At 43.6% G+C, this 25,078-nt stretch overlaps 1 protein-coding gene across 5 annotated transcripts in view; it reads right to left on the reverse strand.

The window, feature by feature from the left end:
* Positions 1 to 25,078, reverse strand: part of LOC124555786 (inositol hexakisphosphate and diphosphoinositol-pentakisphosphate kinase) — a 556,425-nt gene that overhangs the window by 435,786 nt on the left and 95,561 nt on the right. For 4 of the 5 annotated variants that reach the window (XM_047129842.1, XM_047129841.1, XM_047129845.1 and 1 more), the window contains exon 2: positions 7,766 to 7,949. In XM_047129842.1, the coding sequence (XP_046985798.1) occupies positions 7,766 to 7,930 (165 nt within the window). In that variant the 5' untranslated portion in view covers positions 7,931 to 7,949. Of the gene's footprint in view, positions 1 to 7,765; positions 7,950 to 25,078 lie in introns of those variants that run through there. The other variant, XM_047129844.1, reaches the window with a different exon arrangement.

The following is a 25,078-nucleotide window of genomic DNA, read 5'->3' on the forward strand; positions in this document are numbered from 1 at the left end:
GTTAGGCCGGTACTACACTATCAAATTTTTTTGTCAAAGATTTGATCAAAGATGTGATCAAATATTCCGTTGCGGAAAAGATGTGGGGGGAAAGGAATCATACATACAAGGTTGTCAGTCTTTAATTCCTGGGATTACAACTTGATAATAAATTCAGTTGGGAGGAGCACACCACAGAACTGCAGAAGCGCCTTAACAAATCTGTTTTTGCAATTCGAGTGTTAGCAAACATAGGCAACATAAAAACGAAAAAGCTTGCGTACTTTGCCTACTTTTATTCCATAATGTCGTATGGTATAATATTTTGGGGGAAATCGTAAAGTCAAACAAAAGTTTTCAGAGTCCAAAAGCGTGTAATACGTATTATTTGTGGAGTAAATTCACGGACGCCCTGCAGAAACCTCTTCAAAGAACAAGGTATACTAACTACTGCCTCTCAGTATATTTACTCCTTAATGAAATTTGTCCTAAATAATATATTTCTTTTCCAACAAACAACTCAGTTCAAACATACAATACCAGGAACAAAAATGATCTGCAAAAGGACTTAAAAGCACTTACTTTAGTTCAAAAAGGGGTCAACTACTCAGGAACACTCATCTTCAATAATTTGCCAGCAAACATAAAAAATTTAGTTACAAATGAAGATCAGTTTAAAACAAGCCTGAAAGACTTACTAGTGGCCAACTCCTCCTACTCCACTGACGAAATTTTTAATAGAAACAAATGATGTATTGTATTTACTCATACTATTAGTATTGTTATTTCAGCTTAAAAAAATTGATGTGTTCCACATCCACGAGGATTTCCTCAGCACGGATCTATGGAACGAAAAACTAATCTAATCTGGGTGAAGCCGTGGGTTTTACGACGACACGATAAAAGCATTCAACAAAACTTGTTACGTGAGCTTACAGTGGAAGACGTCAATTCGTACATTAATTACTTAAGAATGGATGAGCATACATTTCTGCATGTGCTCAGTGAAGTGTATCCTCATTTCACAAAGCACAATATTCACTCAAGAGCTACTACATCTTCAGAAGACAGGCTCACTGTAACACTCCGATCCCTTGCTACAAGAGAGGGTTAGGTTATGTTAGGTTAGGTTAGGTTAGGTCAGGTCTCCAATCTTCTTAATCTATTTTTGTATTCAGGGTGCCTCATCAGCTTCATACATCTCTATTAATTTTGTAGTTGTCGGCACACACCAATTGTATTTACCCGCAATGTTTATAAAAACACTACAGACGACAGAATGCTGTAGCTTTGCTAGCGCTCCATGTGGTAACATGTCACATTGCAGTGAACAGAAGACAAGCGATTTCTTTGATCAAACCTACAGCGAGGCCCTAGATTTGATCAAATATTAGACGACATTTGACAAGCGGCAACGGCGGCACCACAAGACCCTCGCAGTAGCCAGCTGAGAGCCGGTGCATCCCCCCCGCGCCAGTCGCCTGACGAGCGAAAGGGAACGCGTGACGCATGCCGAGCTAGGTCACCGAACCCAACGCGGCTCTCGCCCAGACGGCCGCTGCAGTAAGGCAACGCCCACTGTCCACACAACGGCGCCCTGCAACGAATAACGCTGCGCACCTGCGCCAAACTGGGGACGCGCAGTAAATAGTGCGTCCAATTGCTGTCTGACGGTACACGAGACACATACGTGCGCCGCACCAACATTAGACGCCGCCGGACGCAGAATGGTGCGTGTCTCACCATTGGCATGCAGCACCAGAACAAGAGGGCGTGTCTCGCCAATACCACACGCACCAACTGACAGTGACCACGAGATGATGCGACACAGAAGGGCGCGCGTCTCACCACTGGCAAGCAGCACCAGAAAAAGGGGGCGTGTCTCGCCGTTGACGAGCACCAGCAGAAAGTGGCGTGTCTCGCCAATTCCATACGTTCTAGCTGGCAGCGACCACGAAATGATGCGACGCAGAAGGGAGCGCCTCTCACCACTGGCACGCAGCACCAGAAGAAGGGAGCGTGTCTCACCACCGACGCGTACCAGCAGAAGGGGGCGTGTCTCACCACCGACGCGTACCAGCAGAAGGGGGCGTGTCTCACCACCGACGCGTACCAGAAGAAGGGGGCGTGTCTCACCACCGACGCGTACCAGCAGAAGGGGGCGTGTCTCACCACCGACGCGTACCAGCAGAAGGGGGCGTGTCTCACCACCGACGCGTACCAGCAGAAGGGGGCGTGTCTCACCACCGACGCGTACCAGCAGAAGGGGGCGTGTCGCCAATACCACACGCACCGGCTGATACCAATCACGAGACGATGCGGCAAAGAAGGGGGCGTGTGTCGTCAGACGCATCCCTCCACAATATGCAGACAACTGCCACGCTGGCTTGTCGATAACGAGACAGGGCCGACGAACGGCGATGTCCTGCAAATCTCCAACGTCGAACCGCCCCCATTGAATGGACACAGTGTAATGGGACGCGAAATTAAAGTTTCGTTTATGTACTTGAAATATTTTGTTATGTTTGTAAAATATTTAAAGTTTTGTATTTTTGTTTTGTATGTTTCATGTTAGGAGAGAGCAGCGCAACTCGCGGAAACAGCATCTTCACTGCCGGAACCAGAAAGAAAATTGCTGGCCACTAGACGTCGCCGGTCAACGGCCAAAGGGCAGCAGAAGATCCTTGACCGGGTTGTTGCGTCGAACCTCCTACATTCAAATAAAAATCTGTACTTTTCCATTGTAATGACGTCACAGAATGTTTAGTTCATGTTGTATTTTGTTCAGTTCTGTTTTGTCGAGTCTGGTGTTCACATCTGTATGTAGCATATACGAAGACAATAAAACACTGTATGCTCTAAAGCTTAAATGCGCGTTCGAGAATTATTTATGAAGAGTTATACTGAGGAAGAACTATTACTGAATTTTTCGAAGATATTAATTTTCAGAAGAGTTTGATTTCGATTTTTTGAATCTTAGAGGTTTTACACTCTGATTTTAATATGGGAAAAATAAGATAACTTGAAAGAATATAATTTCCAAGAAGAAACAAACGACATCTAAATTTCAAAAGTTTGCGCAAACCAGCTGGACTGAGTGACGTAATTTTGCACAAACGACTCAACTGAAGGCGTTTTAATTACAGTTTCGTTCAAGAATCTTTTATAGAGAACTTTAAAAGAATTTAAATAATTTGTTTTGAAGTGTTTTGTAAACGACGTAGGCGACGAAGTTTGCATATGGTCATATTTCCAACAAAAAATCATTGAGTCATACGCGTCGTTACAGTACAGCAGGAGATGGAACTGGGCGAGAGGCAACGTTGCGGGCTGCTGTATAGAGAAAACAACCTGGGCGAGACAACGGACGTTACACTCAACGCCGCCGCCAGCTCCCCATTTCAGTGTTGTGGTTCCCTAGTAGCCTATCCTCCAAGTCGCCTTTAGAAGAGACGTCCACACCAGCACCCAATACCCAGTGAAACTACCGTGTGACAAAACTGCAGAATAATAGGGTGTCAACGAGTTCATTTCTATGTGTGTTTGTGTACTTGTGTATTATTTTGTATATGTGGTTATTTACGTGTTGACGAGTGAAATAAGGGTCCCAGAGAGGAGCTAAAGTGTTTGACGAGGTACAATATAATAGCAATAATAAAAACTTTTTTGTCAGTTACACTGCTGTCTATGGACTCTGCATTTTAGCAGTTGAGTTAACCTGTCAACATTGCACTTAAGTCCGATTCGGGAAATTCCAGTATAAGTTAATGGGAAGCAGACACGTCAGCTCCTCCAATCAAGGACAAAGATGCACAGCTTTCTTGTCTAATTCCACCAGTCAACAACAGGTTTATTGACAGATTACGACGTTATCATTACTACATTAATGATTTTCCAATGACCACTCTCAATTTCAGGCATTATTTAATTATTTTAGTATCATCGCAATTATTTGTTGATTTTGCGCTTTTCACTTAGATTTTTACATGTCCAAGGCAGCACCATCTGATTTTACAAATGACATTTCTGTGGTTCATTTTAACATAAATTTTCATCACAAGATGAATGATTTTGAATGGCCATCACCTGTTTGGCTAGGATGTTAATTTAGACATTTCCTATGTTACTCACTTGCTATGTTGTTTAAATGTCACCTCCTTATGCCAAGTGGTCCCATATTTGCTCCGCTCGTGGCGAGAATATTCGTTCATGCCAGAGAGCACGACGTTGCAATTTTTTTTAATCTTTTCTATAGCACAAACTATTGTTTGGAATTGTTTCCATTTTTCTTTTTACGTAAGCATAGAACATAACAGTGGTAAAAGAAATGAACCAGAACTGTCCTCCCATGAGAAGAACATTACGGATCATTTCTTTCCATCCACGCATGGGGTGATGAAACGGTACAGTAGTTTCCGCTCCATAAGCAGCAGGTTTCGATGCTCGCTCGCACCAGGAAATACAAACAGAGGCGGCTCCGCCGCGAATTTTATTGCACGACGCGGCCGGTCGCGGCGCAACAGAATCCATGTGGACGGGTGGAAAGAAATGTGTCAGGCTTCATAATACATGTTTATATGTGTCGTGTATTATGCATTTCTTGTACGTGAATGTGAATCTGCGCATGAACTTTCATAATCCTCTTTACACCTTTCCATAAAGCGTGGCCAAATCTTAGTTGGAAGTAGTTCTGCAGCATAGTAGTGCCAACCTTACTCCTGGGTAGGGGATCAGAGAGACAGCACAGGCAGGTAAAAGTCAAAGACGTTCCAGTGTCACAAGATTTGGGGTGGAGAGGTTGGTCACGGCCAAGTGGTTCGACCATCCCCTCCACTGGGGCCCAGGAAGACCTCTGGGTGCCCGCCATATTCTGGGAGTGTTACAGGAGACGGGTAAGTGAGCAGACATGCCCTCAGTGCGTCTGTCTCGATGTTCACGCGTGGAAGAGAGGTATTTGAATATTTGCACTAATTCTTTTATTTTCAGCTTCGGATTGTGCAAGGAAATGAATGTTCTCGTTTAGTTTCGGAAATTTGACCCCCTGTGTTAATGTATCTGGTCCTCAGTTTGCCCGTTATCCTCCTCACATAGTGGATGTCCCGTGTAAAATATTGGGAGACTTTGGTGGCATATATTTGGCCAACGCAATTCCGTCTTGCCCGTAGAAATGTGCGTGCAGATTAGTATATAATATACCCGAGCTGTAAGTTGTAAAATTGTAATATCTGTAAACTGGAACAATTGCTGCAATCGCTGTAAAGTCGAGTGACAATGTTTAAAATAAATAGGTAATCAATTGTCATCAATCTTTAACATACCCTAAAAAATCACATATGATTCAAATTAAAGGAATTCATTTAAAATAAAAGATACAGAATGCAGGGACCCACACTTCAGCGTGTGGGCCCTCAAGCCCCTTGACTAGTATCGTACAGAAAGGGCACGCTCTCTAGGTAGCGCTCTCAAGCTCCCCTCCCCAGTTATCCGTTGCGCAATTTTCATTCAGGGCTTGACGACATCAACTTTCATCAGACGTCCCTAGGCAAGGAGGTTTGACGCTAATCTTTCATTGTCACATAAGCGGTGACATAAAGGTAGAAAATTAATGTTTTTTGAGTCCAGAAAGCTCTGTGCAACAGAAACCGCAGATCATTTTGCCATTTTCATTGAGAAATTGCCGGCGTATTCATGACTGGGGTAATAATAGAGGGCTGTTTGCCTGGGTTGTCTGCTAGCGTAGTGAAAGGTGTTTGCTACTGCAAGGGGGGTCTGGTTTGTTTTCGGTTCTAATCTCGATGGAGGCAGATAGACTATCAGTAAAGCAATTTTAAGAAATTCTCGCGCCCTCAATACGTTTTATTGCTACCTTTATTCTCTCCGGCGCCCTGTGGATATCAATATGAAACACTTGTAAAATTTCATGCTTTTTACTGCCTACTTTTTCCGCTTCTGTCAATAATTGAATTGACTTACGTGTGCCACTGAATGATTTTTAACTAAATTTTCTTATGAATCTTCACGTATTGAATGTTGACACAGACCGTTTCGCCACCGAATGCGCATATTATCTTGCTATTTCGTAACGATATGGGGTACTTTGCCTTACTACAACAGTTATGTTATCTCGATAAGCTGAAATTCATTTTTATTAGTACAGTCCATACTAATTAGCGTTTCTTCTTTCATTTATATCTTATATTTACGTGCTGTGTTTAACACACTAATCAGCGTTAATATAGTCTTACGCATGACTGAAAATAGTCTGACAAAGTTCAGATAGTTTTGCAGTTTCACGCCTGTGCATAGTATGTTGGCAGCACTTCGTCGCCTTGCCTGTTATGCTGTGCAGAAGACTTAAAAGCTGTGCGGATCAGCATAACGAAAAGGCGAGGGATCTCGCTCGTTTTGTGCACGACTGTACATTGTACACTACATGGTGCAGTGAATACAGTGAACAGTTGATGCTGGGGTACTGTCAAAGCACGTGTTATGCATGAAGAGCCACTGCACTCACAGTATGTGACTCTGTGTTGTGGATTCGTAACTAACTTTATTCTCAGTCCGATCTTCTTTTAAGAGAACACACTTAGAGGTGTCCTGTGACATCCGCACATTCTCAAGACGACGTTGTACAGCATATGATTCCTGCTTTGGAAGAGTGCAACTGTACAGAAACCATTGTTTTCATGCAAGAGGGTTCATATTAAAATCAACATTATGCCTTTTTCAGTTGTTTGACCTGTTCTGCCCACAACTAGTTCCTAATCTATTACGTAGGGAAACATTTTTCCTGCACTCGCAGTGCCAGATTTGCACCTGGTGCCCAAATGTGGAACCAATTTTCTTCCAGCTTAAATCTGTTCAAGAGTAACAATTAGCATACCTACCATTTTTTGCTGCTATACGACAATTACAGTGCAAAAGGGGCCTCTGTTAGTATCTGCACTTTAAATACAGCCACCTCGTACCTGCAAAATGGCAACACAGCTAGCACATGGTGCTCGAGAACGAACTATGACTGGATGGCGGCTGGCCCCTACCATTCTATTTGCTGAAATGTCAGTCGCAAAGTAATTTTAATTTGAGTCTAACAGTGTCACTGTATAGTGACCTGCAGAGTATACACGTACATGAAGATATAATAGTAATGGAGAGAAATGTTTAGGGGGGAAGTTTCAAAAATGAAAGGTCTAAAAGGCCAGAATGACTAGAAATCATACAGAAAATGGTCTGAAAAAATGAAAAAGAATCAGAGTGAAACAATGAAGGATAAAAAAAGAAAGGAACAAAGAAAGATAAATATTTGAAATTGGCTCATGGTCCCAAGAAGGGCTGAAAGTAGAAAGAAGCAAAACTGTCACCATACAGTTTATCATTTTACAGCAGAGTTTGCTGTTCAATAATATCATACATAATTTTCCAACTACAAATCATTGTACTCTACTCACGTTAGTAAGCCTTCTACCCAAATATTAGTTTCTATTTCTTATTTTACTCTGTTGATTTACATGATTTTCACTGTATTACTTATTAAATTCCCTTCACTGATAAATGTCTAGATTTGAAATAGCTGTTTAGTCATCACCTGTGAAGCATCCAATAGGAAGATGGAATAACAAGTAATTAACAACAACTTTCAGATAAAAAAATGCATTCATTACATTTAAATTCTACATAAAATGTTCAGTAATTCCATGAGGTATTCCTAACTTCATAACAATTACTTATCTACTATTTATTATATATTTAATTGTATTGCGACAATAAAAAAATTGTTGACACTTACCCACGTTTTCACAGCTCTAACTCCACCACCAGCACTAACACCAACGCCAACACCAACCCCACCACCAGCACCACCACCGCCGGCACCTTCTGGTTCTTCGCAATAAAGAGGATTCCTTGAATTTCTCAGCCCCTGGTAACCATGTTCGAGCTCAGTATAGGACATGGTTGGGACTGCTCACGGGCTGAGCCATGTAACATGAACAAACGGCAACATTAACAGACATGGAAAATCTTTGTATCATGAATGTACAACAGTTTTCACTAATTTGTTTTCTACGCTTATTTAATATTAAAGAGTTAAGAAAACGTTTGGGGAGAATATCTAGCCGCTTTCTGACTTCACAATTTCCTCTATAACTGTTTTAACTTTCTTTGCTGCCTCTATATTATTGCATGAACTTATTTCAAGCAGAGACTAAAAAATTTAAACTTTACATGTTTGACTGTATTAGTGAGTATGGGTGTTCATCGCATGACAGATCCAAATTTTTTTTCTGCGTAAAAGTATATTTTTTTTTAGATTTTTTAACATCGCTTTTTTGCGATGATGAGATGAACTTCTGGGACAACTGAAAGGTCAGGCCAGGTGAACATACTGTGTGTGTGTGTGTGTGTGTGTGTGTGTGTGTGTGTGTGTGAGAGAGAGAGAGAGAGAGAGAAACTGGCTACAGGATACAAAGTTACGTATGTTTTATATCAAATATATTGTAAATAAAATACGCTTACGTTTTAATCCCTCTATAGTGTTTGATGTTTTCTAGTGTGTTCATGCACCTCATTACACCAGTGGACACAATATGCGGCCCTACATTTTAATGGAGTCAACCAGCATTTTCACATTAGCAAACATTGTGAGAAGAAAAAGGAACTATAAGTAGGGAGTGGGGAGGGGGCCGGGGGAGGGAACACTCTCTTCTTAGCATGCTACCTGACTAGCACGAGTTACGGGTCAAATGGAAAGTGGGGGGGGGGGGGGGGGGCAGTGGAGAGGGTTGACTCGCATATTTATGAAGGGAGTTCCAAAAGTAAGTTCTACATTAATAAGGCAGGCCAAATAACTTTTCCTGAATGCTGCACTATACTTCAAAGTGACACAGATATATGGGGCTATTTTTTCAACATAGTTAACAAGTCTCTGTAAAGAACAGCCAGGAAGTTCTACAAACCATTCAATTCCTCGACAACAGAAATGCTTTCCTCAGTCGCTGAGCCACTAAAGTGCTCATCATTGGAAAACCAACGATTGCTGGAAATCGGACCCATGAATGCCTCCACATTATCATCTGTGGTCAACGTTACTGGCCTTACTTCGCGATTGGCATCAACTCCATTTGTTCGGTCTTGGTCGAATTGTCGGCACCATTTCCCTATGACTGGATGGGACATTTCATTTCGTCCATATACTGCCAGAATTTCACATTGTATCTAAATAATGGTTCAAATGGCTCTGAGCACTATGCGACTTAACTTCTGAGGTCATCAGTTCCCTAGAACTTAGAACTACTTAAACCTAACTAACCTAAGGACATCACACACATCCATGCCCGTGGCAGGATTCGAACCTGCGACCGTAGCTGTCGCGCGGTTCCAGACTGTAGCGCCTAGAACCGTTCGGCCACCCCGGCCGGCTCACATTGTATCTGTTTGCATGTCCCACATACTTCAAATATGGAGTACACTTCTTGTTTCCACGTCATTTCACTGCCACACTGTGACCAAAAGTAAGCATGGGATGTCATGTAGCTTACTTTTGGAAGTCCCCTCATACAAATAGCTGGCAATTCAAATTACAGTGTTTAATAAGTATTTGGGCAGTCTATATAATAGTTGATATACGGGGTGTACATAAAGTCTGGGAACACTTTCAATTATTTATTGCACAAAAACCAAACATTCTACAGGTACCATACATATGTCACTTTGAAGAGAAACCCTGAAAGGTGTTTTTTTTCCAGCGTAGTTAGGTAATTTGTCGATAGTCAGCGCTAGTCGCAAACATGGCGGGTTCAGGTGCGGAGCGAGCTTTATGTTGTTGGAGTTAGACAAAACAAGTGTGCTACAGCTGTTCAACGGATGTTTAAAACCAAGTAGGGTTAGAAGCCACCAACAAGGAAGGCCATTTACCACTGGCACAACAAATTCATTGTGACGGGTTGCTTGTGCCCGGCAAAGAGATGCGGAAGTCCTAGTGTGGGTTAAGTGAATGTGGAGCGCGTACAAGAGACATTCATAAGTAGTCCAAAGTAATCGGTGCGTCGTGCATCCCGTGAAGTCGAAATGGCTCCAATGACTATGTGGGAAGTCCTGCGACAGAAGCTGTCTATGAAACCATTCAAATTGGAGCTAGTGCAGAAGCTCAATGACGACGACAAAGACAAATGTTTTCAGTTTTGTTCGCAGTTACAATTGAATAACGATGGGGATGGCATTATTGATTGTTTAATTTTTAGCGACAAAGCCACTTTTCACATTAATGGGAAAGGGAACAGGCATAATTGTCAAATTTGGGGTACAAAGTATCCACACAAATGCATTGAATTTGAGTGCGATTCCCCAAAGGTAAATGTTTTTTGTGCCTTGTCACGTCGAAAACTGTACGGGCCATTCTTCTTCGCTGAGAGCACTATCACTTGATATTCCTACTTAGACATGTCGCAGCAATGGCTGATGCCTCAAATGCAATGAGACTGTCCGTTCATCTTTCAGCAGGATGGGGCTCCACCCCATTTTCATCGTGAAGTTCGTGGGTACCTCAACACGGAGCTGCCGTATCGATGGATCGGCCGTGCTACAGGAGACAGCTGTTTCACGAAATGGTCTCCCCGATCACCAGATCTCACTCCGTGTGACTTTTTTCTGTGGGGACACATTAAAGATGTTGTGTAAGTGCCGTCTCTACTACGTGATGTAGCAGAGCTGCGGGAGACAATACGGGAAGCGACTGCCTCAGTCGACGATACCATACTGGGACGGGTATGGCAAGAATTCGATTACCATATTGATGTCTGCCGGGTCTCTCATGGTTTGCATATCGAATGTTTGTGAAAAAAAAAAATTAATTTTTATAATTCTGTTGGGGTTATTGACTTAATGTTGATGGGTGCTCCAGGCAGTGTGTAGTGATTTAGTGCGTGCTCCAGTCCAATAAGAAGTTCATCAGTGACAAGCGGCCAAAATTTGGAAACAGTTTAATTCACAAATATTTGAAATAAACATAATACACTGTTTATTGTACCTTCTTCTGACACAAATAGTCAAAATGCTAACTAAAATGATCTTGCGATGCCGGCCGGAGTGGCCGTATGGTTCTAGGCGCTACAGTCTGGAATCGAGCGACCGCTACGGTCGCAGGTTCGAATCCTGCCTCGGGCATGGATGTGTGTGATGTCCTTATGTTAGTTAGGTTTAAGTAGTTCTAAGTTCTAGGCGGCTGATGACCTCAGAAGTTAAGACGCGTAGTGCTCAGAGCCATTTTTTTTATCTTGCGATGAGAGAGCCGAGAGGTGGTCAGTCAAACTGTTGGGGAAGTTTAATTCCCTGAAGCTTGGTCCCATGAAGAGAAGACCAGTGGTGATGCCAAAGTGACACCGTCTGTCAACAGACAGCAACACAGAGATCATCCACGGGAACAGAAGAGCTAGCAGGGCAAGGTAAGAGGACTGCAGCCTTGGTAGCATCATCAGTGGCTTCATTTTCCATCAGACCGACTTGGCCAGGAACCCAGATGAACATCACGGTGGCTCCCTCAACAGTGAGCAAGTGCAAGGTTTCTTGGACCCGTTGCACTAAGGGATGGACTGTGTACAGCACACAGAGGCTCTGAAGGGCGCTGAGAGAATTGGAGAATATGACAATTAAAAAGCCTGGCTTGCTGGATGTACTGGGTGGCCTGAGAGAGGGTGAAAAGCTCTGCTGTAAAAATCGAGTAATGTTCTGGATGCCGATTTTGAAAATGGTCGATGTCAATAACGAAGGCACACCCAACATCACGGTCAGTCTTAGAACAATCAGTGTACACAAAGGTGCTATCACTAAGTTGCGGGTGAAGGTCGAGAAACTTACAGCAATAGGTTGAATTTCGAGTAGTGTCCCTGGGAAGCAAATGAAGTCCACGGTGAACAAAAGTTGCCCCGTGAAGCCAAGGCAGTGAAGGGCTCACGCCCACTGGGAATGTGGCAGGTATCTCAAAGCTAAACTGTAGGAGCAATAGCCAAAAGCAAATTCCAAGAGGTAACAGAGAAGAAGGGAGTCATCGACAAAGGGGGCATAAGATGAGTGCCCTGGCATGGAAGACAAATGGCATGTGGATGCTGGTATGACAGTGATAGTTCAGCAGTTGCTGCATAGAGACACTCAACCAGACTACTGCAAAAGGTGTTGGTGGCCAATGTATTCCACAATGGTAGATTGTGTTAAGACAGTATAAGATGGACGGACATGCATATGAATAAACGAAATACCCGTTGTCCAGTTCACAACGACGAAGGAACTGGTGTAAATGGAGAAGGATGGTCTGATCCGCTCCGCAGGAAGTACCATTTAGGACATGTAGGACACTGAGGAACTAGGTACATGGTGCAGCCAGGTACGACACATGGGAGGACCAAGAAAGTGTCCTACCAAGCATGAGCCTTAGGAATTCTGTAGTTACAGTGAATGGAAGAGCAACATGCCCTAGATGTAAAGGCACCCAATGTGCCGCCAAAAATTCATACACAAACAGTTTGGTCAGTGGAAAAGCATAAGCCACTGTCGATACTCCACGAGTAAAAGCGATCAAAGCAATGCTGAAGACACTGCTCAAGGAGACAAGTCCGTGGAGAGCTGCAATAGATGGCAAGTCATCGGCAAAAAGGGAGCTGAGATTCCTGGCAGGAGACAGTCCATACTAGAGTTAATGGCTACAGCAAAGATGATGACACTCAGGACACAGCCTTGAGGCACCGCATTGTCCTGGCCAAAGGTGTCTGACAAGTTCAGGCAATCACCCCTCCCTGGGCCTAGCCAGTACGAGGGGGGTACATGTGAACCATACCTGTCGACCAGGGGCTGGGAATTACGCGTTACCCAGTCACCTGTTATGCATAAAACATTGGGCCAGCCTTCGGGAGCACACAGGGAGGAGGATGAAACAAAGAGAGAATACAAAAGGCGAAGTGGAGGAAGGGGAGGAGATGGCGAAAGAAGAAGAAAAAACAACAAGATAGGGACAGTTCCAGTTCTGAGCTACCGAAACTTCAGAGTACATTTCAGAAAATACCCAAGACATGCTCCCCAAGGAAGGGGAAAAAGAATAGCAGGTGGACAGACATGCAGCACGGAAAGGGAAGAGGGGCTGCCCAAGTTGGGGCCCAGTGGTAGCCAAGTATAAGCCTATTATAGAGTGGTGAGCGCCCTGGGGGGAACATAGAGCTAATGTTAGTCAAGAATGCCTTTAAGGCGACAGAGACGCCATTATCAATACCTCACTGAATCTGAACGAGGTCATGTAATTGGGCTATGAGAAGCTGGATGTTCCTTCTGTGATTTTTGCAGCAAGACTTGGCAGGAATGTAGCCACTGTACATGACTGCTGGAAGTGGTGGCCACGAGAATGCACAGTCGCAAGACGACAGGACTCCAGTTGGCCACGTGGCACTTCCGAGAGGCATGACCATGGTGTTCGGTGTATGGCTCTGGCGCATTGACCTGCATCTGCAGCAGCAATCTGAGCAGCAGTTGTCACCACAATGATGTCGAATTGTTACAAATACGTTACTTCAGGTAGAGCTATGAGCCATGCACCATGTAGCGTGCATTCCACTAACCCCAAAACGCTGCCAATTGTGACTTGAGTGTTGTGAAGCGAGAGCTCATTGGAGGGCAGGACGGAGGTCTGTTGTGCTTTCTGATGAAGGCTGGGTCTGCCTCTGTACCAGTGATGGCTGTGTGTTGGCGAGGATGAGGCCAGTTCAGGGCCTGCAACCAACTTGTCTGCATGCTAGACACAGTGGACCTACACCTGGAATTATTGTCTGGGGTGTAATTTCGTATAACAGCAGGACCACTCTCGTGGTTAGCCCACGCACCCTGACTGCAAATCAGCACTTCAATCTGGTGATTCGAGCTGTTGTGCTGTCATTCATGAACAGCATTCCAGAGGGTGTTTTATACCAGGATAACGCTCGCCCACATACCGCTGTTGTCACCCAACATGTTCTATAGAATGTCGACATGCTGCCTTGGTCTGCTCGACTAGATATGTTTCCAATCGAGCACATAAGGGGCATCATCGGACGAAATCTGTGTCATGCACAAACAGCACGAACTGTGTTGACCGACCAAGTGCAACGCGCACGGAACTCCGTCCCACAAACTGACATCTAGCACCTGTACAACACAATGCATGCACACTTGTATGCTTGCAGTCAACAATCTGGCGGTTGCACCAGTTATTAACGTACCAGCATTTCTTATTTGCAATGGTTATCTCGCGCTTATATTAATTTGTGACCTTGCAATATCGATCAGTTTAAATACAGGGCTATTACAAAGGATTGAAGCGATTTCATAAATTCACTGAAGCTCCATTCATTGACATATGGCCACGACACACTACAGATACGTAGAAAAACTCATAAAGTTTTGTTCGGCTGAAGCCGCACTTCAGGTTTCTGTTGCCAGAGCGCTCGAGAGCGCAGTGAGACAAAATGGCGACAGGAGCCGAGAAAGCGTATGTCGTGCTTGAAATGCACTCACATCAGTCAGTCATAACAGTGCAACGACACTTCAGGACGAAGTTCAGCAAAGATCCACGAACTGCTAACACCATTCGGCGATGGTATGCGCAGTTTAAAGCTTCTGGATGCCTCTGTAAGGGGAAATCAACGGGTCGGCCTGCAGTGAGCGAAGAAACGGTTGAACGCGTGCGGGCAAGTTTCACGCGTAGCCCGCGGAAGTCGACGAATAAAGCAAGCAGGGAGCTAAACGTACCACAGCCGACGGGTTGGAAAATCTTACGGAAAAGGCTAAAGCAGAAGCCTTACCGTTTACAATTGCTACAAACCCTGACACCCGATGACAAAGTCAAACGCTTTGAATTTTCGGCGCGGTTGCAACAGCTCATGGAAGAGGATGCGTTCAGTGCGAAACTTGTTTTCAGTGATGAAGCAACATTTTTTCTTAATGGTGAAGTGAACAGACACAATGTGCGACTCTGGGCGGTAGAGAACCCTCACGCATTCGTGCAGCAAATTCGCAATTCACCAAAAGTTAACGTGTTTTGTGCAATCTCACGGTTTAAAGTTTACGGCCCCTTTTTCTTCTGCGAAATAAACGTTAGAGGACACGTGTATCTGGACATGCTGGAAAATTGGCTCGTGCCACAACTGGAGACCGACAGCGCCGACTTCATCTTTCAACAGGATGGTGCTCCACCGCACTTCCATCATGATGTTCGGCATTTCTTAAACAGGAGATTGGAAAACCGATGGATCGGTCGTGGTGGAGATCATGATCAGCAATTCATGTAATGGCCTCCACGCTCTCCCGACTTAACCCCATGCGATTTATTTCTGTGGGGTTATGTGAAAGACTCAGTGTTTAAACCTCCTCTACCAAGAAACGTGCCAGAACTGCGAGCTCGCATCAACGATGCTTTCGAACTCATTGATGGGGACATGCTGCGCCGAGTGTGGGAGGAACGTGATTATCGGCTTGATGTCTGCCGAATCACTAAAGGGGCACATATCGAACATTTGTGAATTTTTTTTTTTTTTTTTTGTACACTCCGTCGTCAGGCCACGAGTGGCCTACCGGGACCATCCGACCGCCGTGTCATCCTCCGAGGAGGATGCGGATAGGAGTGGCGTGGGGTCAGCACACCGCTCTCCCGGTCGTTATGATGGTATTCTTGACCGAAGTCGCTACTATTCGGTCGAGTAGCTCCTCAATTGGCATCACGAGGCTGAGTGCACCCCGAAAAATGGCAACAGCGCATGGTGGCTGGATGGTCACCCATCCAAGAGCCGGCCACGCCCAACAGCGCTTAACTTCGGTGATCTCACGGGAACCGGTGTATCCACTGCGGCAAGGCCGTTGCCGAACATTTGTGAATGCCTAAAAAAACTTTTTGAGTGTTTGTATGTGTGTGTAAAGCATTGTGAAAATATCTCAAATAATAAAGTTATTGTAGAGCTGTGAAATCGCTTCAATCATTTGTAATAACCCTGTATATCACCTAGACAAATCTATTCTGGAAATTTCATTACTCTACATTAATTACTTTTCGGTGCTGCCGTATCAGTTACAAACCTGTCCAGGTAGGGCTGTGCATTCTTGAGATAGCCTAACAACTGGAGCACAGTAGGTGACTGACGATGCCTGCTAATGACTGTTTTGACTCGACAGGCATCTGTCTAGTGGCAGGTATACTGGGTGGTCCATTGATAGTGACCGGGCCAAATATTTCACGAAATAAGCGTCAAACGAAAAACCTACAAAGAACGGAACTTGTCTAGCTTGAAGGGGGAAACCAGATGGCGCTATGGTTGGCCCGCTAGATGGCGCTGTCATAGGTCAAACCGATATGAACTGCGTTTTTTAAAATAGGAACCCCCTTTTTTTTATTACATATTCGTGTAGTAAGTACAGAAATATGAATGTTTTAGTGGGACCACTTTTTTCGCTTTGTGATAGATGGCGCTGTAATTGTCACAAACGCATAAGTACGTGGTATCACGTAACGTTCCGCCAGTGCGGACGGTATTTGCTTCGTGATACATTACCCGTGTTAAAATGGACCGTTTACCAATTACGGAAGTCATTATCGTGTTGATGTATGGCTATTGTGATCAAAATGCCCAACTGGCGTGTGCTATGTATGCTGCTTGGTATCCTGGACATCATCCAAGTGACCGGACCGTTCTCTGGATAGTTACGTTATTTAAGGAAAGAGGAAGTGTTCAGCCCATGTGAAACGTCGACCATGACCTGCAACAAATGATGATGCTCAAGTAGGTGTTTTAGCTGCTGTCGCGGCTAATCCGCACAGCAGTAGCAGACAAATTGCGCGAGAATCGTGAATCTCAAAAACGTCGGTGTTGAGAATGCTACATCAACATCGATTGCACCCGTACCATATTTCTATGCACCAGGAATCGCATGGCGACGACTTTGAGCGTCGTGTACATTTCTGCCACTGCGCACAAGACAAACTACGGGACGATGACAGATTTTTTGCACGCGTTCTATTTAGCGACGAAGCGTCATTCACCAACAGCGGTAACGTAAACCGGCATAATATGCACTATTGGGCAACGGAAAATCCACGATGGCTGCGACAAGTGGAACATCAGCGACCTTGGCGGGTTAATGTATGGTGCGGCATTATTGGAGGATGGATAATTGGCCCCTATTTTATCGATGGCAATCTAAATGGTGCAATGTATGCTGATTTCCTTGGTAATGTTCTACCGATGTTACTACAAGATGTTTCACTGAATGACAGAATGGCGATGTACTTCCAACATGATGGATATCCGGCACATAGCTCGCTTGCGGTTGAAGCGGTACTGAATAGCTTATTTCATGACAAGTGGATTGGTCGTCGAAGCACCATACCATGGCCCGCACGTTCACCGGATCTGACGTACCCAGATTTCTTTCAGTGGGGAAAGTTGAAGGATATTTGCTATCGTGATCCACCGACAACGTCTGACAACATGCGTCAGCGCATTGTCAATGCATGTGCGAACATTACGGAAGGCGAACTACTCGCTGTTGAGAGGAATGTCGTTACACGTATTGCGAAATGCATTGAGGTTGACGGACATCAATTTGAACATTTATAGCATTAATGGGATATTTGCAGGTAACCACGCTGTAACAGCATGCGTTCTCAGAAATGATAAGTTCACAAAGGTACATGTATCACATTGGAACGACCGAAATAAAATGTTGAAACGTACCTACGTTCTGTATTTTAATTTAAAAAACCTACCTGTTACCAACTGTTCGTCTAAAATTGTGAGCCATATGCTTGTGACTATTACAGCGCCATCTACCTCAAAGCGAAAAAAGTGGTCCAACTAAAACATTCATATTTCTTTATGTACTACACGAATATGTAATAAAAATGGGGGTTCCTATTTTAAAAATCGCAGTTGATATCCGTTTGACCTATGGCAGCGCCATCTAGCGGGCCAACCATAGTGCCATCTGGTTTCCCCCTTCAAGCTAGACAAGTTTCGCTCTTTGTAGTTTTCTCGTTTGACGCTTATTTCCTGAGATATTTGGCCCGGTCACTATCAATGGATCACCCAGTATATGTGCTACTAGACAGATGCCTGCAAAATATTTCATATGTTTCGCTTACGATCCACTTTACAGTTGGCGTTTCAACACCTCTCCACGACACACCATTCCTCTCATAGTGTTTGCCACTGCAGTTTGTTGATGATCTCTGTAACTACCTTGCACTTACTACATGATCCCATAATAAATCTGGTATTTTGTGAAATCACTTCTTTTGTGGATGAATTACACTTCCTTCAGACTTTTCCAATGGACCCCCCTGGCACCTGTTTTTCCTACAACTACTTGTATGTGATCATTCCATTTTAGGTAACTCCTGACAGCTTTCTCTAAAATCCTAGAAAAGCTAATACATGTAAGAATTACTGATCATCTCATGATGAATGGAGTTCTCAGCAAGAGACAATTTGGCTTTCATAAGGGCCATTCAACAGAAGATGCAACCTATGCACTTGCAAATGAAGTCCTGGAAACCCTTAACGAGAATATGCTAGCAGTTGGTATCTTCTGAGATTTGTCTAAAGCGTTTGACTGTGTTGATCACCAGATTCTCTTGCAAAAAGCAAAATTAGTAAGAATAAGTGGTGTTGCAGGGAACTGGTTACAGTCATATTTCCCAGACAGAAAACAAAAAGTTGTCTTGAATAGCTCAGGTGGAGTATGTTATGTTTCCTCACATTCTGAATGGAGTTCCATTACATGTGGAGAGCTTCAGGAGTCAATTCTTGGGCCACTATTATTCCTGATTTTTATAAACGCTCTATCATCATGTACAAGCCTGCCGTGTAAATTTAAATTATTTGCTGCTGATACCACAATTTTTATGAGGAGTAGAACAGAGAGTAATCTTGAGGAATCCATTAATCACATACTCTCAGATGTGGTGAATTGGTTCAAGGTGAATGGTCTCTCATTAAATTCCCGTAAGACCAGCTTTATTCAGTTCTGTACAAAAACAGAAAAAGAGAGACAGATAAGTGTGATATGTGGTAATCAGCCAACAGAAGGAATGGAAACAAAATTTCTTGGAGTGCACACTGACAAGAAAATGAACTGGTCTTCGCATATAATAGATATCTGTAAGACGCTTAGCTCTTCTACGTATGCTTTACGGATTGTCACTACATGTGTTGAACCTAACACTGCAAAAGTGGCATACTATGGCTATTTTCATTCACTCATTGAATACGGTATAATTTTTTGGGGCAACCAGCCATTAGCAAGAAAAGTGTTCACTGCTCAGACGCGAGCTTTAAGAGTTATGTGCGTGTGGATTGCTGCCAAGAGACTCATGTAGAAATAGGTTTCGAAAACTTAAAACATACAGAACCACATTCTAATATATTTTCTCTCTCATGTGTTTTGTCTGTAAAAATATAGAGATATTTCAACCAAACAGTAATTATCATGAGCATAATACACGGAGGAAGAATGACACAAAGCGAGCACAGAAATTTCAGCTTGGCGCAAAAGGGTGTCCACTACACTGGAACAAAACTCGTCAATGCTCTTCCTCCTCAAATAAAGCCAGAGATTCATAACAAGACAGTTTAAGAAACCACTAAAAATATTTCTGACAGAAAAAGCCTTCTACAGTCTAGATGAATTTTTAAATAAATACATTGAAAAATTGTAATATTATATAATACAAGTTGACATCATGCCAAAAAAGAATGTTATTTAACTTGAGCTCTGTATCTGTTTGTGCTATGTATCTTTTCTTCTGTAGTGCTTTGATGATTCTAAGAAAATCTGTATTGTCTTTTTCTGTACTGCTGCTCACAGAATTTACTGTATATATTTTTATATAATTATGTACTCAAATGCCTATATATGCTATAAGATTATCATATTGTATTTGTAAAAAACTGACTCGTTCCATGTCCTTGTGAACCCAACACAGTTAGACCCATGGAACACGAAATAAAATAAAATCCAGATAATCACTCCTAGGTATTGCAAACTCATTACTGTTTGCAGTGATATGTTGCCAATAACACACCGAAGAGCCAAAGACACTGGTACACCTACCTAATATCGTGTGGGGCCCCCACGAGCACACATAAATGCCGCAACACGAGATGGCATGGGCTCGACTAATGTCTGAAGTAGTGCTGGAGGGAATTGATATCATGAATCCTGCAGGGCTGTCCACATATCCGTAAGTGTCTGAGGGGGTGGAGATCTCTTGTGAACAGCACGTTGCAAGGCGTACAATGATGACGTCTGGGGAGTTTTGTGGCCAGCGGAAGTGTTTAAACTCAGAAGAGTGTTCTTGGAGACACTCTGTAGCAGTTCTGGACGTGCGGGGAGTCGCATTGTCCTGTTGGAATTGCCCAAGTACGTCGGAATGCACAATGGACATGAATGGATGCAGGTGATCAGACAGGATGCTTAGGTACGTGTCACCTTCAGAGTCGTATCTAGACGTATCAGGGGTCACATGTTACTCCAACTACACACGTCCACATCGTTACAGAGCCTCCACCAGCTTCAACAGTCCCGCGCTGACGTGCAATGAGCCGGCCGTTGTGACCATGCAGTTCTAGTCGCTTCAGTCTGGAACCGCGCGACCGCTACAGTCTCAGGTTCGAATCCTGCCTTGGGCATGGATGTGTGTGATGTCCTTAGGTTAGTTAGGTTTAAGCAGTTCTAAATTCTAGGGGACTGATGACCTCAGATGTTAAGTCTCATAGTGCTCAGAGCCATTTGAACCATTTTTGACATGCAGTGTCCATGGATTCATGAGGTTGTCTCCATACCCATACACGTCCATCCTCTCGATACAATTTGAAGCGAGATTCGTCCGACGAGGCAATGTGTTTCCGGTCATCAACAGTCCAATGTCGGTGTTGACGGACCCAGGCGAGGTGCAAAGCTTTTGTGTCATGCAATCATTAAGGGTACAAGAGTGGGACTTCGGCTCCGAATGCCCGTATCGATGATGTTTCGTTGAATGGTTCGCACGCTGACACTTGTTGATGGCCCAACACTTTTTTTTTTTTTGGTCATCAGTCTACTGACTGGTTTGATGCGGCCCGCCACGAATTCCTTTCCTGTGCTAACCTCTTCATCTCAGAGTAGCACTTGCAACCTACGTCCTCAATTATTTGCTTGACGTATTCCAATCTCTGTCTTCCTCTACAGTTTTTGCCCTCTACACCTCCCTCTAGTACCATGGAAGTCATTCCCTCATGTCTCAGCAGATGTCCTATCATCCTGTCCCTTCTCCTTATCAGTGATTTCCACATATTCCTTTCCTCTCTGATTCTGCGTAGAACCTCCTCATTCCTTACCTTATCAGTCCACCTAATTTTCAAGTACTTTTTTCAGAATCTCGAACAGCTTGCACCTAATTTTCAACACCACATCTCAAATGCTTCGATTCTCTTCTGTTCCGGTTTTCCCACAGTCCATGTTTCACTACCATACAATGCTGTACTCCAGACGTACATCCTCAGAAATTTCTTCCTCCAATTAAGGGTGGTATTTGATATTAGTTGACTTCTCCTGGCCAGAAATGCCTTTTTTGCCATAGCGAGTCTGCTTTTAATGTCCGCCTTGCTCCGTCCGTCATTGGTTATTTTACTGCCTAGGTAACAGAATTCCGTAACTTCATTGACTTTGTGACCATCAGTCCTGATGTTAAGTTTCTCGCTGTTCTCATTTCTATTACTTCTCATTACCTTCTTCTTTCTCCGATTTACTCTCAAACCATACTGTGTACTCATTAGACTGTTCATTCCGTTCAGCAGATCATTTAATTCTTCTTCACTTTCACTCAGGATAGCAATGTCATCAGCGAATCGTATCATTGATATCCTTTCACCTTGTATTTTAATTCCACTCCTGAACCTTTCTTTTATTTCCATCATTGCTTCCTCGATGTACAGATTGAAGAGTAGGGGCGAAAGGCTACATAGAGCCTTGTCTTACGCCCTTCTTCGTTCTTGATCGTCCACTCTTATTATTCCCTCTTGGTTGTTGTACATATTGTATATGACCCGTCTCTCCCTATAGCTTACCCCTACTTTTTTCAGAATCTCTAACAGCTTGCACCATTTTATATTGTCGAACGCTTTTTCCAGGTCGACAAATCCTATGAAAGTGTCTTGATTTTTCTTTAGCCTTGCTTCCATTATTAGCCGTAACGTCAGAATTGCCTCTCTCGTCCCTTTACTTTTCCTAAAGCCAAACTGATCGTCACCTAGCGCATTCTCAATTTTCTTTTCCATTCATCTGTATATTATTCTTATAAGCAGCTTCGATGCATGAGCTGTTAAGCTGATTGTGCGATAATTCTCGCACTTGTCAGCTCTTGCCGTCTTCGGAATTGTGTGGATGATGCTTTTCCGAAAGTCAGACGGAATGTCGCCAGACTCATATTCTACACACAAACGTGAATAGTCGTTTTGTTGCCACTTCCCCCAAATGATTTTAGAAATTCTGATGGAATGTTATCTATCCCTTCTGCCTTATTTGACCGTAAGTCCTCCAAAGCTCTTTTAAATTCCGATTCTAATACTGGATCCCCTATCTCTTCTAAATCGACTCCTGTTTCTTCTTCTATCACATCAGACAAATCTTCACCCTCATAGAGGCTTTCAATGTATTCTTTCCACCTATCTGCTCTCTCCTCTGCATTTAACAGTGGAATTCCCGTTGCACTCTTAATGTTACCACCGTTGCTTTTAATGTCACCAAAGGTTGTTTTGACTTTCCTGTATGCTGAGTCTGTCCTTCCGACAGTCATATCTTAATCGATGTCTTCACATTTTTCCTGCAGCCATTTCGTCTTAGCTTCCCTGCACTTCCTATTTATTTCATTCCTCAGCGACTTGTATTTCTGTATTCCTGATTTTCCCGGAACATGTTTGTACTTCCTCCTTTCATCAATCAGTTGAAGTATTTCTTCTGTTACCCATGGTTTCTTCGCAGCTACCTTCTTTGTACCTATGTTTTCCTTCCCAACTTCTGTGATGGCCCTTTTTAGAGATGTCCATTCCACTTCAACTGTACTGCCTACTGCGCTATTCCTTATTGCTGTATCTATAGCGTTAGAGAACTTCAAACGTATCTCGTCACTCCTTAGCACTTCCATATCCCACTTCTTTGCGTATTGACTCTTCCTGACTAATGTCTTGAACTTCAGCCTACTCTTCATCACTACTATATTGTGATCTGAGTCTATATCTGCTCCTGGGTACGCCTTACAATCCAGTACCTGATTTCGGAATCTCTGTCTGACCATGATGTAATTTAATTGAAATCTTCCCGTATCTCCCGGCCTTTTCCAAGTATACCTCCTCCTCTTGTGATTCTTGAACAGGGTATTTGCTATTACTAGGTAAACTTGTTACAGAACTCAATTAGTCTTTCTCCTCTTTCATTCCTTGTCCCAAGCCCATATTCTCCTGTAACCTTTTCTTCTACTCCTTCCCCTACAACTGCATTCCAGTCGCCCATGATTATTAGATTTTCGTCCCCCTTTACATACTGCATTACCCTTTCAATATCCTCATACACTTTCTCTATCTGTTCATCTTCAGCTTGCGACGTTGGCATGTATACCTGAACTATCGTTGTCGGTGTTCGTCTGCTGTCGATTCTGATTAGAACAACCCGGTCACAGAACTGTTCACAGTAACACATCCTCTGCCCTACCTTCCTATTCATAACAAATCCTACACCTGTTATACCATTTTCTGCTGCTGTTGATATTACCCGATACTCATCTGACCAGAAATCCTTGTCTTCCTTCCACTTCACTTCACTGACCCCTATTATATCTAGATTGAGCCTTTGCATTTCCCTTTTCAGATTTTCTAGTTTCCCTACCACGTTCAAGCTTCTTACATTCCACGCCCCGACTCGTAGAACGTTATCCCTTCGTTGATTATTCAATCTTTTTCTCATGGTAACCTCCCCCTTGGCAGTCCCCTCCCGGAGATCAGAATGGGGGACTATTCCGGAATCTTTTGCGAACGGAGAGATCATCATGACACTTCTTCAATTACAGGCCACATGTCCTGCGGATACACGTTACGTGTCTTTAATGTAGTGGTTTCCATTGCCTTCTGCATCCTCATGTCGTTGATCATTGCTGATTCTTCCGCCTTTAGGGGCAATTTCCCACCCCTAGGACAAGAGAGTGCCCTGAACCTCTATCCGCCCCTCCGCCCTCTTTGACAATGCCGTTGGCAGAATGAGGCTGACTTCTTATGCCGGAAGTCTTCGGCCGCCAATGCTGATTATTTATCAAAATTTAGGCAGTGGCGGGGATCGAACCCGGGACCGAAGACGTTTTTGATTATGAATCAAAGACGCTACCCCTAGACCACGGGTAGTGTGCAACAATTTGCGGAAGGGTTGCACTTCTGTCACGTTGAACGATACTCTCCAGTCGTCGTTGGTCCCGTTCTTGCAGCATCCTTTTCGGACGCACCGATGTCGGAGATCTGATGATGAACCTGATTCCTGATATTCTCGGTACACTCGTGAAATGGTCGTATGGGAAAATCCCCACTTCATCGCTACCGCGGAGATTCTGTGCCCCATTGCCCGTGCACCGACTGTAACACCACGTACAAACTTACTTAAATCTTGATAACCAGTCGTTGCAGAAGCAGTAACCTATCTAACGACTGAGCCGTATTGCCTTATCTCTGCATTTGAATATGCGTGCATGCCTATACCAGTTTCTTTGGCGCTTCGGTGTATAATCTAAAAGTAACAAGTATCTTTACCTCTTTAAGTGCAATATATTACTTTCATTTGTATTCGGAATCGATTAATACGTTCTGCACCGATTATTTATCGACCTTCTGCAGAATTCTCAAATTTCACTACGGTCTCGGTGATCAGACGACCTTCCTACAATTAATAGCACTGCCCACGTATAAGTCCAACAGAGCTTCTGATATTATGCACTTGATCATTTATGTATGTTGCAAAATGTAATTGTCTTTTAACATTATGACGGTGTCTCCAAAATTAGCTTCTGTCAATTTTGTCCCGT

This window comes from Schistocerca americana, chromosome X, assembly GCF_021461395.2.
Source record: "Schistocerca americana isolate TAMUIC-IGC-003095 chromosome X, iqSchAmer2.1, whole genome shotgun sequence".
NCBI classification, from domain to species: Eukaryota; Metazoa; Arthropoda; class Insecta; order Orthoptera; family Acrididae; genus Schistocerca; species Schistocerca americana.